The sequence below is a fragment of the Zeus faber genome (assembly GCF_960531495.2).
Source record: "Zeus faber genome assembly, chromosome: 6".
NCBI classification, from domain to species: Eukaryota; Metazoa; Chordata; class Actinopteri; order Zeiformes; family Zeidae; genus Zeus; species Zeus faber.
Genome location: NC_137201.1, coordinates 10,048,193 through 10,065,793, shown reverse-complemented (window position 1 = coordinate 10,065,793; position 17,601 = coordinate 10,048,193). Strand labels below are relative to the sequence as shown.

The 17,601-nt window shown below is 41.3% G+C and overlaps 1 protein-coding gene across 1 annotated transcript in view; it reads left to right on the top strand.

Annotated features, from left to right (window-relative positions):
* The window catches only part of cpne2 (copine II), a gene marked incomplete at both ends in the record, with an annotated part of 70,357 nt that overhangs the window by 50,197 nt on the left and 2,559 nt on the right, over nt 1-17,601 (top strand). Inside the window, 5 exons of the mRNA XM_080002776.1 lie at nt 4,255-4,388; nt 6,016-6,070; nt 7,485-7,536; nt 11,233-11,366; nt 16,007-16,243. Of these exons, the coding sequence (XP_079858902.1) occupies nt 4,255-4,388; nt 6,016-6,070; nt 7,485-7,536; nt 11,233-11,366; nt 16,007-16,243 (612 nt within the window). The remainder of the gene's footprint in view (nt 1-4,254; nt 4,389-6,015; nt 6,071-7,484; nt 7,537-11,232; nt 11,367-16,006; nt 16,244-17,601) is intronic.

The window sequence follows — 17,601 nt, the reverse complement described above, 5'->3', positions numbered from 1 at the left end:
GAGCACAGCATTTCTAAATAGCTGTTTCTCGCGAAGTGGCAGCTCAATAAAGTATTAAATATGTGATTTTTTAAACAAAATAATCGTACGGATTTGCACTTTAATGGTTGTGTGCAGACTATGTGAATTGAATAACACCAGTAGCAGTTTTGTTTAAATGGCTCTTCGTGGTGATAGAGTGACAGAGCAGCGTAAACATCATCGATGCTCTCTGTCTTCGCGTGGCTTGGCTCGTAACGAGTGCCGCTTTCGGCGGAACGCGAACTGTTGGCAGCTCCACCGGTGACGGGAGAAGCGCTTAGAGGCGGAATGGGAAAATGGGAACTCTTAAATCCTCGCCGCTCTTCCCTCATTTTCGGCTAATCTCCTGCCTTTTGTCACAGACCTACAGTTCTTTCAAGGTTGCACGTACACACCCAAGCACACACGCACTTATACTTCTTTCATAGAGGCTCCTGTATAGGCAGATTTAGGGACACACATGTAGCAACATGCAAGTGGACACACACGCACAGACACACACACACACACACACACACACACACACACACACACACACACACACACACACACACACACACCAACAGATTAACACTCATACACTACACATAGACACTTTTCCATGTGCAATAATTTCACAATCTAGAGAACACATACAGTACATCCCCAAAATGCCCACATGTTTTCATATACAAAACCTTTACACAGTAGGACTTGCATAGTTATCCACTCTGACTAACTCACACAAACACACACATACACACACACACACACACACACGCACACATAGACGACAGTTTTCACTCATACACCATAGTACTTATCACATCTTATAAATATATATACACATACGCACACACAAAGATCACACAGATCACACATACACACACACACACACACACACACACACACACACACACACACACAAAGACACATTCTGATCCCACACAAACACAGGAGCTGTTCAGCGGTGTTCCATCAGACTTAGTGCGGCTCTAATCCTAATCTCCAGAAAAGTGGAAATCTTTTTTCTTTTTTTCTCTTTCCGAGGGGCCTGTAGGGGCTCGGGGAAGCAGTGACGCTTCTCCCCTGAACGTGCTAACACAAAGAGACAGTCCCGCTAAGTCTAACGTGGCATTTGCGGAAAGCCTCCGTTTCGACATGAAGATGCTCACGATTTCTGGCGCGCGAAAGAGGAAAAAAAAAGGGGATTGAGACACGAGCAGAGGTTTCAGGCGACAGTTTCGGGAGTGTAGGAAATGTGAGAACAGAGGGACATACCTTAGCAGTCCACAGGAGGTGCCTTTGTGAGGCCTGACCTGATTATCAGGTGGGGGATTTAATAAGTAAGACAAGAAATCCATCCCAAAACAAAATAACCTTCATTGTCGTAATGTCCTGATAGCACCATAAATTGCGCATCAGTTGCAATGGCTGTCTGCCCTGTCTCAACAACTGATGCACAGAAGATGTCGCACTCATGATATGACCGCACAAACACACCCATAAAGTGTACCCCGCTTCAGCATTTCGAAATTGGTGTAAATGACACGCGTGTGTCTGTCTGTCTGTGTGTGTGTGTGTGTGTGTGTTCTGCTATGTCTGTTTTGTTGCACCCACTGCCAGCCTGGATTCAGGAATGACATGGAAATTGATTAATGTCATCTGCGAATGTGTTCACCATCACTGTCACCGTCACCCGTCTCGAGGAGGAATGCATCGCAGTGTGTGGCAGACTGTCGCTCTGTGAAACCCAGGGCGCAGTGAAATGTAGATGAGGAGGGATGGAGGAAGATATCACTACTGAAGGTGAAATCGAATGATTGGAGGAATAAGGAAAATCCAATTCGCCCCCTGTTCGACAGTGTGCCAATTTATGCCGACAGACCTGTGCAGTATCAACCTTTAATGTTAATATTCAATATTAACATTGAATGTATAATATAATTCAATATGTTAAATGGATCAGTTCAATCACACAGTGGGGTCCCCAGGTCCTAAAAGTCTTTCTTTCAGTTTTTACAAAAAATAGGCCTTGAGCGTCACCAAACAGTCTTAAACATGAATAATATATAGAAATAATTTCTAAATAATTAAAAAGAAATGTAATCGAAGATTATAATGATGTTATATTTAATATTTAACACCAAATGATTTATCATCGTAAATATGAAACTTCATCCCAGCCATGTCTTATCCAATTCGATTGTACAATTATATTAAAGAAACGCTAGAAGCTCCCTTCTACAGCGACACAGTAACATTTCCAGAGTTCACACCCACATTTCTTGACAAATTTCTGATTTCCGATGACTTCTAATGCTCCCAAATATTTTGAAAATATTATGAAACTAATAATAATTAAATAACAATAATAATAATAATAATAATACAATATAAAACATTAAAAGAATACAAACATAAATGATAAAGTAATAAATCAATAACCAATTTATTTTACTATAAATATATAATACTTATTATGCTTCCGAAAACGTATATTAGTACGTAAATTCCATATGCGGCAAGCAAGGCACAGATCAACCCAAAGCTAGAACAAGTTTGCACCTCCACCAGTACCAGGACTTTATTTTTGGGTGGGGGGGTCATATCCACGTGTATGCATGAAAAAAAATCAGGAGCAAAACACGACCTTACCCCCGATCTGTCACCTTTCCTTCATCTATCTGTCAGCCTGGTTCCCTTTTTCTCTCCTTGCTCACTGCTCTGTTCTCTCTGAACCCGCTTCTCACCCAGGTTTCTACAAGGGTCTCACACACACACACACACACACACACACACACACACACACACACACACACACACACACACACCATGCAGTTCTCTCTCCTCCGGTACCGTCACTCTCCCCGACTGGACCAGATAGATGTTGATTTTATAACACTACTGATAGAGAACAAGAAAGAAAAAGAGAAAGAGAGAGAGAGGGAGCGATAGAGAGGGAGGGAGAGAGGTTGTCATGACAATCCGATCGCTCAAGGGCGGGAAGAACTGATGTTGTGTTGTTTTGTTGTCGGCGCACAGGTCTCTGCTTTCCGCCCAAGGAAAAAGCATGTCAGTTTGAATGCGGTATTTTGTTAGTGTGTGTGTGTGTGTGTGTGTGTGTGTGTGTGTGTGTGTGTGTGTGTGTGTGTGTGTGTGTGTGTGTGTGTGTGTGTGTGTGTGTGTGTGTGGTGTGTGTGTGTGTGTGTGTGTGTGTGTGTGCGCGCGTGCATGTTTATGCATGTGTGTGTATGTCTGTTTCTGTCTGTCATTGTACTGCTATTGCTGCAAATGGATTCAAGGTCTCCCCGCAGCCATGTATTATAAAAGTGCAGGTCTTCAGGGTTCAAGGTAATGGCTGCTTAACATGGACTTTTAAGGTGATTCTTTTTTTTTGACGATAACACGTCGGTCGCTCCAAAAAGCTTTTCCTGGAATCAAGGAGAAACAGAAGGTGTTTTTTTCTCTGAGCTGCCATTCATTGACAAATGTTTTATTATTTTTTTATTATTTTGCATTGAATAGGGTTATTGGCTTTGACTGGAAACCCCGGATCGTAAAAATACAAGACATAAAAAAAGAGTTCATTTTCTCAACCGCAACGTATTGTTTCAGTGCAAGAATAAATAAAAACAGCAAATTGGGGTCGCAAACTTTTCCAAGCGATATTATTCTCACATTCAGAGACATTATTTACATTTGTAATCTGTTTCATTACTCTGTGTGTGTGTGTGTGTGTGTGTGTGTGTGTGTGTGTGTGTGTGTGTGTGTGTGTGTGTGTGTGTGTGTGTGTGTGTGTGTGTGTGTGTGTGTGTGTGTGCTTGCTTGCATGCGTGCGTGCGTGCGTGTGCGGCCACCTATTTTATTGATAAAGCATTAATTATGGGTTTTATTTTCATTTCAGCATTCAGATAAAATCAGGAGAGACCAAAATTAAATGGCAAAATTATCTATTACAAAAAAATATTAACACACACTTTTCACATGATCACGCGGGTTAAAAGGATGATAAGGATCGTCCATCCAACCTGTTATTTCCCAAATGTTAATTAGTTTTTTCGGAAATAATAATCTTATTTCAATACATGGCAAATATCAAAACAATCTATATCTCAAAACACTCTTAACACTTCATACGCGTTGAGAACAATATTAATGCAACAAGGGGAAAATAATGTGCTTTTTAATTTATGACACATATGTAATATTGAATTGCCTTTGCTAAAGAGTGTATTCTCTGTCTCCTGATAGGTTGGTATAGACTTCACTGCGTCCAATGGGAATCCTCGAGAGCCGTCCTCTCTTCACTACATAAACCCTTTGGGCAGCAACGAATACCTGGCGGCCATCTTGGCTGTGGGCCAAATCATACAGGACTATGACACGTAAGTACACGCCGGCAGCCATCTTGTTTTTCCAACAAATAGGAGTGCAATGGCATACTAGCAAACTGTTTAGTACGCCAAATTGTTGTTTTGAATGTCCGATACCATAATATGCAAAGGATGACATGCTACATCTGGCAAAATATCGTAGTATGCAACATCCCACTAAGCACTGTGAGGGCAAGATGCTGGAAAACGTTTCTCACTACTGTCGCGGCTGTATGACGACGTGGCATCGCCGAAAAGTGAAATAGCTTCACAAAAAAGCATGTCCTCACTTTACGACCAAGTTCCGTTCCTCGGACCAGGTCGTTAAGCGAATTGGTCGATAAGGGTTAGGATTAGGGTTAGGGTTAGGGACCCGTGTTATTTCACGGTAAAGGGGGCGTTGCCATTGCGAACGCTAGTGTAGTGAATACTGACAGACTGCGGGAACGAGACTGAGAACGATGATGAGATGAGATGTATACAGTGTATACAGTGTATATAGTATATATAGACAGCGTAGAATACAGACTGGTCAGAGAGCTGTTCGTAAGTCCCAACGGTCGTTAAACACGCAGGTGGTTAAGTGAGGAGTACCTGTAAAAGTATCTTGTTCTTGCTTCGACTACAACTGATTCTGCTTTAGAATGTGAAATAGAGTGAAATCTGTTGGTGTCGTAACTTGGAATTAAAGCTAAATTAGTGAATCCTTTTGTTGATTAAATATTTGTATTAAATTCAATTTAGCTAGCTTAGCTCTTTTGATAATTGCTCACACCTACAGATGCCTAACCTTCTTGACAGTTTTTTATTTTTAATGTGCTTTTCCTCGCGAGTGTTTTCTCACAATGTGTTTTTTTGGAAACGTGTTTTGTAGTTTTTCCTTCCATGAAAACAAAACAACTTGGCTCGTCAGGGGTCCCGCGGGTCTCCAGACGCAACTGCTCTGTGTTTGTCTAACTCTAATTCCAACGCTAATGGCATAAACGACATTTCAATTGCTTCTCTCATGAAAACATGGCACTTTTTAGCCTTCCATGATCATACATGTATCTATAGTATCTCCTAACAGTGTGTGTCAAACACCGAAAAGCGGGGTTTCCAATGTTAAATCTCCTGTTCATGGATTCATTTCAGGTTCGGGAAAGTCAATTTCAATGCTAATAGCAATAACTGTAAAAGTTATCATTTCACGGCTCTGTGAAATACTTGATTCTGATGGGTCAATAGCGGTAATCAGTGATCTCTTATTTCTGAATAAAGAATTAAGACCTAGCTACATTGTTGTGAACTGTTTTCTTAGCCGAAGCTCTTAAACTAGGTGTACTAGTTATAAAATCATTTAGAAAAATAATGTCTCAATGTTTTCTTTTTATTTAGTAAGTACCCGTGTCATAAACCCGCTAATGTGCAGACGAGCATTATCGCAAAATACGCCCCTTCAGAGCGATACAAGATATGATCACTCTGCCACTCTGGGTTTATTTGATGGTAATGACTACACATTGTCCCACACAGTCTACCACAAATTTTCATTGTATGCACAGGTAGGCTGTTTGATTCTAAATGGAGCCTGTTGAGTCTGTGACGGAGGAAAAAAAAGTTCAACTCGCCCTATTATGTGTTGTCATGGTTTCCTCAGAGACAAAATGTTTCCTGCACTCGGATTCGGAGCCCAACTCCCGCCAGACTGGAAGGTATTTAAGTGTGTGTGTGTGTGTGTGTGTGTGTGTGTGTGTGTGTGTGTGTGTGTGTGTGTGTGTGTGTGTGTGTGTGTGTGTGCGTGCGTGTGTGCGTGTGCGTGTGCGTGTGTGTGTGTGTGTGTTTGTGTGTGTGGCTGGGATGGTATGAATTGTTTCTTACCGCAGTGAAAACATGACACTTTTTTCCTTGTTTTTTTTTTCAGTTTTTTCAACAGGATAAAACAGAAGCTTACAAAGATGAACATGGATAACATTTCAATAAGGAATTATAAATAAGGGGAATCATTAATATATATTTTATATATCATATAACATATATATATATATGTTTATATATATATATAACATACGTATGTACATATAACATATGTACATATGTTTAATGGATTGTCCCTCCACAGTGTCGTCACGTCCTATTTAGACAGTTAGTCCTCGTTGGACCAGAGTTCCATAGTCCTGGTTGGACCACAATCCTATAGTCCTGGCGTGGTATTGTGGTAATGTAATTATTATCACAGCCCTATGTATTTGTGTCTGTTAATGACAGAAATTAAATGTATTTTACACGCATTGAACATACTGTATGTATACCAACACACATTGTGTGTTTTATCAACCCATCTGTGTTGCCATGGCACTGAGCCGATGAAAAGGACAAAGGAGAGGGAAAAGATGGCAAAAACGGTAGCGAGACAGAGATGGCGAGTGATAGTAGAGGAGTGGCGTAGAAAAGAGAGAGTGGGAGAATTACTGGAGTGAACAGAGTATTTCCCCACGATGAGATCTGAGCAAAAAGAAAGCGTGTGATAGAGGTGAGAGAGAGAAAGAGAGAGAGAGAGAGAGAGAGAGAGAGAGAGAGAGAGAGAGAAAGGAGGGAAACTGAATGGATCAACAGGAGGAGGTAGAAGCGACGTGTAGGTGGAGGGAACGGGAAAGAAAGAGACATTTATTCGTAAATGCACCCACTCACACAAATATGTGCACACATACAAACATAAGCAGTGCAATTTGTTTACACACAAGCCGCGTTATTTTCACACATGGATGCCCAATTTTACTCCATTCAAACGGAAACACAACATTCTCCGGTAATGAACAAACAGAAATACAAACAGACAAATGAATTACAGTAAAATACTGGTTCGTTGCCATGGGGAAGAAGTTAATCATTTTTGGGTTATTTCCAGGATAGCCACTGTAGTCTGTTCTGTCTTGAATGTAATTGATAGTCAATCATAACCTGTGACCATAAGCTCAGTCACGTTGTTCCCCTTTCTAGCTTACGATGCCTAAAGGTTTGGTGTTTCCCCCAAATCCAGCAAATGGAAGTCCGACCAAGACAAGCTGATGGTTGCAGATCATGTCAAGGTTTTAGGAATAAGTTGACCGTCTCTGTCTGTTTCCTCAGGTGTCACATGAGTTCGCCATCAACTTTAACCCCACCAACCCCTTCTGCTCAGGTAAGCCATCCATGTGGCTGTTACAGGTGTTACTCTTTGCTTTGTTGATTTTTTTTTTCTTTCTTTCTTGCAGAGATGTTATCAAATCTAGTGTAAAAGACATGTCATTACCAAATCTCCCGCGGTAAACAGGTGCTAGACTCATTTCCTACTTCCCATCCTGCTGAGTCTGAGTACACAACGACTTCCCACTTGACCCGTGTCCTTTTGCTGAGGATGCACTGCTACACCGCACACCCATTCACATTGTGGCACATCAGATGTATGTGCTAACTTTGCTATAAGCAGGTCATGTTTGATTTCTGAAGGCATTTTCAACATTTGGTTACACTTTATTCAGATATTCTGAAGTCCAGTAGAGACATGGCTTAGCAGCAGGACCAGGTTAGTGCGGTGGCCCGGAGAGCTCAACGCACTGCAACTTAAGAAAACACGTGCAAATCGACAAAACACAAATGCAAAAGCCACAACATAACTGCAACTTAAGAAAACATGTGCAAATAGACAAAAACACAAATGCAAATTAAGAAAACATCTTCACTGATATGACAACACGTGCAGAAAACGTGCTGAAAAAATCCAGACGCGTCGAACGAACTGCATACCAAAAGGCTTTGCAAATTCGAAAAGCGCAACAGCATTAATGGAAAACACAAATATTACGGAAGTGAGCCACACCGGACGCACGGATTTATCTGCAATAAAATATAACAAAACTAAATTATTTTGTGTCTTTGTCTTTGAGAATTTTGTGTCTAATTACAGACACAAAATCATTTGGTTTAATATATTTTATTGCAGATAAATCTGTGCATCCAGTGTGGCTCATTTCCGTAATGTGGTTTTTGCGTTTGTGATTTCCATTAATGCCGTTGTGTTTTTCGTTTTGCAAAGCGTTTTGGTATGCAGTTCGTTCGACACGTCTGGATTTGCAGCGCGTTTTCTAAATGCTGCGCATGCTAGAGGGGATAAGACCCCCGACTATGTTTCCACAAACATGGCTGGAGCTTACATAGCCATCCCCCTCCCCCACCTGGACAGTCTGACCACCTCTCACTGTTCCTACTCTCCAAGTACACACCACTCATCCAACATGTGCAACCCTCAGTCAGGAGAGTTCAAGTATGGCCAGAGGGGGCAGACTGTGTCCTACAGCACCAGTTCCAACACAACGACTGGAGAATGCTTGCCACCCTGGACTCCCACACAGACATTGACTCCTATTCCGCCTGCGTTCTGGACTACATCAATTCTAATTTCAACAGTGTCACCACCCTCAAACAGAACACAACATTCCCCAACCAGAAGCCGTGGATGAACAGACAGGGTCCACGTACTGCTGAAAGCACATCGCATCGGCTTCAGATTAGGTGACACGCAGGCCAAAAAGGGGCATTAAGAGAGCCAAGCACAGCCACAAACTAAGGATCAAGGAGCACTTTTACAACAATTCCGACCCCAACACATGTGGCAAGGCATCGAGGCCGTCACGGATTACAAACCCACCAACACCAACCCCCCAACCAGCGACACCTCCCTCCCTGATGAGCTCAACAACTTCTATGCTTGCTTGGACAGAGACAACCAGGAGGCAGCCACCAAGGCTGTGATCTCTGCAGACCACCAGCCCCTCACACTCTCCCCCACCGAGGTACGTGCTACACTGAGCAAGATCAAAGCACGTAAGGCTGCCGGCCCTAATGGTATCCCTGGACGTGTGCTCAGGGCCTGCGCTGGGAAGCTGACTGAGGTCCTGACTGACATCTTCAACCTTTCACTGGCCCAAACAGCTGTCCCCATGTGCTTCAAATCCACCACCACCGTCCTGGTACCAGAAAAAAGCTCTGCAGCGAGCCTAAACGACTTCTGCCCTGTTGCACTCATCCCCGCCACCACTCCGCCCTCTCCCACCTGGACAACAACAACACCTACGTGAGAATGCTGTTCATCAACTTCATCTCAGCATTCAACACCATCATCCCCTCCAGACTGGTCACCAAACTAGGCCTCAACATCAACCCCTCCCTAGGCAACTGGATACTGGAAAACTGCCCAACGCATCACCAGCACTCCACTCCCCACGATTGAGGCTCTCCAGCACAAGCAGTGTCTGTGGAGGGCGCGCAGCATCGCCAGATCTGTTAATACTGTATATATTGTAGCATATTCATACCCACTCTGTTAATACTGTTTAATACCGCTCTTAATGTATATACTTTAGTGCATCCATATCCATTCTGTAAATACTGTTAATACTGCTCATCATTCTCTTAATACTGTTCAGACTGTATATATTTTAGTGCATTCATATTCATTCTGTCAATACTGTTCATTATGTTCATGCTGTACATATTTTATATATCCATACCCACTACTGTTAACTCTATTTATATATTATTCATATACTTATATTTTATACACTCGCTGTACTATACTGCCTCTCTTGCACTTCTGGATAGATGCTAAACTGCATTTCGTTGTCTCATTACTTGAACTTTGTGTAAATCACAATATAGTTAAATATAATCAAGTCTAATGTGTTATCATATTGGTGAAGATGTTTTCTTAATTTGCTTGTGTTTTGTCTGTAGATGTGTTTCTTAAGTTGCATTGTGTTGAGCTCTCAGGGCCACTGTAGGTTATAGATGGTCACATTTAGGTATTATGTTAAAGATGGTTAATTTGGGGAATTAAGTTAGAGATGGTTTATTTGGGGAATTATGGGTTAGGGTTACATATTAGGTTAGAGATGAGTAAGGGTTAGGTATTAGGTTAGAGATGGGTTAGGTGTTAGATTAGAGATGGTCAAATTTAGGTATTGGGTTAGAAATGCTTAAATTTAGGTATTAGGTTACTGATTGTTAAGTCTAGGGTTGGGTTAGCGTTAGATGGTTAAGTTTAGGTAAAATGTGGTGGTTATGGTTAGGGTGAAAATATGGAAGGGTGCAAAATGAGATTTAGGGAGTCCCTGATGTGCAGCCAAGTTGATACTAAAGTAACATTGACTTGAAGATCATTTGTAATACTCAACTGAGAGTCAGTTGAGTATTACCTTTGGACTATCCAAGTTAAGTGTTCCATGAAACCTTTAAAGACTTTTTTGCAGGCAGAGGAACCTGTGTAGGCGAGGGTTGAGCCAACAACCGCATTTGCCGTTTTCTCTGCCCACTGAAAAAACTCCAATTATTCGATTATTCCAATAAAACACGCCTTTTGAATTTGTTAAGCATGACCTTGGCCTCCACATGTAGGTGGTTTTGGAGATGAGGATGCAATCTAAAATAATTTTTTTTTATCTATTTTCAAAGACCATACCGTACCATATTCAGTATGCACATTCCCAGATTAACAATAAACATGCAACTGTTAAAGTTATTATCTAGGACCTGCGCAAAGCAGCCATCATACAGAAAAGTAAACAACGAGCTGCAAATATGCAACACAAGACTTAAAGTACCTTTCACATTCAGCGGATTTCATAGTTCAATGAGTTAGGGATAGGGACTCTTCAATGGCTCTTTAAAGATACCAATGATTTCATCAGTCAGTGTCCCTTATCTGTGATCCGAAACCAAATCTCTGCACTGAATAACAATTTTCATCTGTGGGCCATCTTTATCTCCCATCATAACACTGTTATGTTTTCAGTTTGTCCATTGTATGAGTTTAAGATGTTTCCTCTCCCTGCATTTCCAGGTGTGGAGGGCATCGCCCGGGCCTATTCCGCCTGCCTCCCTCACATCCGTTTCTACGGCCCAACAAACTTTGCTCCCATCATCAACCACGTGGCGCGCTTCGCCACCCAAGCCCTGCAGCAGGAGAGAGCAGCGGTCAGTGACATTCTCATATGATATTTAGGATATCTTTCATGGATCAAATGCATCGCAGAGTGACGGTGGTTGAGGTCATCAACAAATCAGAGTGTTATTCAGATGTCCTCTGAGATGTTTTTTTGGTATGGTGCAATGCAAAATTCCAAACTAACCAAACTGTAATTTGAAAAATGACAATGCAGTCTTGCATTCACTTTACATTTCATTTATGTGTGCAAATTTTGGCCTTAAAATTAAAATATTAAAATTGAATATTTGGTATAATAAATAGATTGAAATATAATTTCTCATATATCATTTCCCAAAATGTTGATCATAAAGGGAAATTGATTGGCCTTACAATTTCATATTGTCATATTCTGAGGCATGAAATGTAAATGTATTTTGATTTTAAGATGAAATTTGTACACATACATAGTAATTGGAAAGTTAAATGCACAGTTGCATTGTTATCTCGCTAATTAGATTTCCTTTTTATTTTGCATGCAATATGTGATGCAATATTGTTGTCCATATTTTGGATGGTGGGCATTAATGGTTGATTGTATGCCAGATGAAAGATTTTGGGATGTTCAGGTGTATAGTTGGGTTTTCGCTAATGAGAGACAGGTTGTGGAGCCAGGGTGTTCGCCTCAGGTGACTCCACAGTGCAGAGTCCGTTTAGAAGTCCGTCGTCACTAATTAAAGCTGAGAACTCCTATTCCTACGAGAGGGCTTCAACGCTTAGTCCACACGAGTCACAACAGAAACTTGTCAAATTATCTCAAACCTCTGCATTAGTCTAGTCAAAACTGGACTAGCCGAGGCAGCCTATAAAGGTTAATGTTTTGCAAAACCCGGGAGCTTGTAGAATAGGATGTGAGAACCTGTAGAACAAACATCTGAACTTGTATATTGAATTTGAACTTATTTATTGAAATTTTCATTCACATGAAATATTCACACATCTGTGTTCTGAATTTGAAGTGACAGAAAACATTCACAAATGTGTGATTGGATATTTGGATGAATATACTTATATTTATGTGTTTTAGCCATTTTCCAGTGTAACTACAAATCTAGGATCTCAACCTCTCACATTTTTATTACAACCACAAATCTGTGATAAAAACTTCTCAAATTTGTCATTACAACTTCACAAAATGTAGATTCTGCGATCCTTGACTTTTTGCAACACTTCTAGTGAGTACTGGAACTGTCGATGCGCATGGGCGGTGCAGTAAGTCCTGACCAATCACAAGATACTACAACAATTTAGTCGGGACAAGATACTTTTTTTTGCACTGATAACAGCCTTGACGATTTGGGCTCATTTTGTGTTGTAATGACTCATTTCAGAGGTTGTAATCAAGGATTTGTGTTTGTAAATTAAAATTTGAGAGATTGTGATCCTAGATTTGTTGTTGTACTTGAAAATGGCTTAAAGTAAAAACAATATATAAGTATATTTATCCAAATATCAAATTACACATTTGTGATTTTTTTTTTTCTGATACTTCAAATTCACAACAGGTTAAATACACAAGTGCAGATCTTTGTTCTTCAGATTTTCACATCCTACTCTACAAGCTCTCGGGTTTTGAAACACGTTTACCTTCATAACAGCCGAGCCTTTGGCTGTTTAAACGAAAAGCAGCTTTGAGAAACCAAACCCACTACTGCCACTCAGCATATCATAAACTTTGGAAAAAATATATATATTTTCCGTATTGATTGTATTGATTTTCCACCAAGTCAATATATATGTCATCCTTTTCTGGACAGATACCACACACGCCTGTCCCGGAACAACATGTTGGTAATTCAGTATATGCAACAACTTCAAAATAAGATTTGAAATTCCAATCAGTAAAACAGGACATATTTGTTAAGCTATATTTGTTTGTATATTTAATATTTGTCCCTAATTGGCCTCAAATAAAAACTCACAGAGCATCACTGATAATTGCCAATTCAAAAAAACTTGCGATGGTGTCATTTTGATTGTCATCCTTACTCAAATTCCAGGAATACTTATTCCAGATTCTGAATCTGCTGAAAGTCTGAATCGTTCATCTTTGGCCACAAGTGCAACTAAAAATGCACAAAGTGTTTAAGTTGGTCATCGTCCGCTCAAAGACGCAGAATTTATGAAATAAGTGAGTGAAGCCATGCCTGGTCATCTGAAGCTCTGTGGCACTGGGAAATGAGTTTGCTGGAAACACGTTCAAATGTCCATTTCGCAGAAGGAAACAACCGATCGGCGGCGAAGCGATCGGCAGATGAAATGATTCCTTGGCATTGAGCTCACTTCGCTCTTTGAAAACTCGTGCATGTAGGTTGTGAATAGTTTTGCATGTTTTAATAATGCTCCCTGAACACACAACCTGCGTGGCTTCCTGAAGCTGCTTGTTCTGGGAACAAGCTCCAAGGCAAAGTGCTCGCAGAGCAGCTAGTGGCAGGTGAATAACAAGCTTCCCCGCTGCGCTGTGTGACAGGAAGAGGATCAGGCGTCCCGGGGTGAAACAGAGGTTTCCACGTGACAAATTAGGACGTCGACTGTTTATTAGATTATACTTGTTAAAGCGATCAGAAAGAGAGAGAGAGGAAACAAACTGCTGGGGATGCAGCAAAACTGGAGGGCAAGGTGTGTGTGTGTGTGTGTGTGTGTGTGTGTGTGTGTGTGTGTGTGTGTGTGTGTGTGTGTGTGTGTGTGTGTGTGTGTGTGTGTGTGTGTGTGTGTGTGTGTGTGTGTGTGTGTGTGTGTGTGCGTGTGTGTGCTGTTTTATTAGACAGTTTGCATTTTTTCACATCTTTTTTGCTCATTGGGAGTATGATCTTTGTAATAAATTGAAAAGATGACAATTCAATAACACATTTTTGGAACAAGTTAACAAATAACAAAAACCATTTTGGTCAATTAAAATCACTGCGTCTCATATCAAGACCGAAGATTGCCGATGCTTTATTTTTCAGGATCAGACAAAAAATCATAATAATACTCATCAAGCATCCATAGTCTTTTCACTTTGCCATTTTAGTCTTTACACTTACCACTGAAAGACCTCATCTCTTGTTATAAATATCGACCTAATCAGTCAGTCGATACTGACTTAGGGTTCGGGTTGTCTTAAATCTGATACCTCCACAGGTGATTCTGCATAAGTACTACGACCCACTCCCACTGAGGTCAGGCGTACCTGCAGTCATTAGATAAGACAATCCTCCTCTCCCTGCGCTTTTCCGGCTACATGAGGAATAAACGGAATAGCCAGGTATCATTACGCTCCCACAACGCTTTTTGTCCCTAATTGTACCCTGTCAGCGTGTGGAGAACAGACGGATAACGGAAGAAGAAAAAAAGACTCAAAGAACTGCACTGTTCTTTCAGCGACGAACAAAAAGCAAGAAGCACTTCCTTGTTTCATACTGTAGTTCAAAGGGTTTGAGTGTAGGCAGAGTGTAGAGACATGGCAGTGTGCGCGCGTGTGTGCGTGTGCGTGTGCGTGTGTGCGTGTGCGTGTGTGTGTGTGTGTGTGTGTGTGTGTGTGTGTGTGTGTGTGTGTGTGTGTCCTTGTCCTTGTATTTATGCGATTTTCTGCCTTGTGGCCTCTGTCTGCATGTCCCTGTCTGTCTGTGTCATAATGATTCACTAATGAGCACTGCTGTTAGCACATTAAAGAGACAGGCTTCAGAGCCCCCCGTCCCCAGTGTGTGTCTGTGTGTGTGTGCGTGTGTGTGTGTGTGTGTGTGTGTGTGTGTCTTGAGTTTGTGTGCGTATATATTGTAAATCAGGCATTGTTTCATTAATGAGTCATCTTTGTAGACTGAACCATCACCTTGTCTGCACATATTATGGGGTATTTTCTCACAATACATACCTAGCGGAGATAATCCTTTAATGTGTGTGTGTGTGTGTGTGTGTGTGTGTGTGTGTGTGTCCCTTCCACATTGTGATTTGCATGGACTGGCATAACATGCGGTTGCCGGGGGCTTTTATCATCTACACACAACCACATCAGACCTAGTGTGTGCATATCTGTGTGTATTCACCTGTGCTAAGGAGACAATGTAAGACACTGTGCGTGCTGAAGAAAATGTAGCTTTACGCAAAGAGATGGATGTGATTTTGGATGTAATAATCATTAAACAGGTAATTGTTTCATATTTCAAACATTATTGTATTTGTGTTAAAGGGGTATAATTATTTCCCCCCTCCCACAGTGCTTGGATCCACTCCTTCTTCAGAGTGTTCTTTTCTACCACCCCCACCCCCCAATTCCCTTTTATTCCTCTCCTCCTCCTCTGTCTTTCTTTAATGTACTGCACAGATGGTGGGATCTTTCAAACAAATGAATTTGTGGAATTTGACGCCACGCAGAAAAAGCTCAGCGGGGTTTCTCCTCCCCACGCCCTGCTCTAGATGTTTCTGTCCATATGCTAAAGTCATTGCTTCAGTCTGCTTGTCTCAGTGTTTCTCTATCTTCTCTATGTGGCTGGTTAAATCATCACATCATCATAAATCCTACTTCTCCATATTTCCTCTCTCTCACAAACTGTCTTCTTTTAATGCTCCTCGACATCAGTCCACCCAACTTCTCTCCTTCTTCCCTTTCTTTCCTCTTCTCTTCTGCCCTCCTTCCTCGCACCCTCTGCAGCAGTACTTCACTCTCCTCATCATCACAGACGGCGTCATCAGCGACATGGACGAGACGCGGCACGCCATCGTGCAGGCCGCTAAGCTGCCCATGTCCATCATCATCATCGGCGTTGGCAACGCGGACTTTGCCGCCATGGAGTTCCTGGATGGAGACGCCAGCGTCCTGAGGTCCAACACGGGCGAGGAGGCCGTCCGGGACATCGTGCAGTTCGTGCCCTTCAGGGACTTCCGAAACGTGAGTGGCAGGCCGAAAAAGAGAGAGGGAGGGACGGACAAACAGAAAGCCTACGGAATGCCGCATTAGTCGGAACATGGAAAAGCCCGACTTCTTACTTGAAAAGGTAAAATGGATTGTCCATTGAAGTCGGGATTCCAAGCGCTAGAGGGCTTCACGGGTCCCAAAATTCGGACCTTAATCCCTACTCCTCACTTAATGACCTACCTGTTCAACGACCTGTTTTACGACCAGCTCTCTGACCTGTCTGCATTGTACGCTGTGTACAATACCACGGCGTCTCAGCGTCAAGCATCTCATCACTCATAACCTTTATATATGTACTATATAGACTATATACATTTTATATACACTTTATATACTATATATACTATATACACTTTATATACTACATACACTTTATATACTATATACACTATGTATACTACGTGTATATATAGTATATACTATATACACTATATACATTTTATATACTATATCCACAATATATACTATCTACACTTCATATACTATATACACTATATATACTGTATATACTATATACACTTTATATACTATATACACTACACCTTATACACCTTATACACTATATACACTATATATACTATATACACCACATACACTATTTACACTATATACACTATTTACACTGTATACATCTCACCCCATCTCTTTCCCGCAGTCTGTCAGTATTCACTAGACTAGCGTTCGTAATGGCCACGCCCCCTTACCGTGAAATTACACGGGTCCTCGCTTATCCACCAATTTGCTTAACGACCTGGTCCTAGGAATGTAACTCAGTCGTTAAGTATTACCACCCCAATACATGTCCAAAGGGATCCGAGGCAGGACACGTCAATTAAAATTGATCCCAAAATACTGTTTTTCTGGCTTATCAACATATCAACCAGTACAACCTAGTCATATTCCACAGCACCTTCCACATGTTCCTCTCAGATCCACTCAGGTTTTACACATAAGGCGTTTTCAGACCAAACAGTTCTGGAGATTCCCTGAGGGGTACGAGAAACTCAGGCAGTCCCCGAGAACTAAATACTTTCAAGGGCTTTTTTTTTCTGGTTGCATTCGCACCGCCAGTAGGAACGCAAGCCAATGGGGTTCAAGCACTAGTTCCGTGTTCCTTGTTGTATTAAGTCCATAAACTTAAATTAATTATTTCACCTTATCAGTCCACCAAAATCTGTTTCTGAACACATTTAAGGATATAAATAAGCAATCCAGGTGCTGAATCTTCACTCATATTAGATCTACAAGACGTCATTTAAAAGTTTGTGTGATTTAAATTAACGTCGGAAAATGAAATGAAATAAATACATCTACAATAAAAACACTTTTTT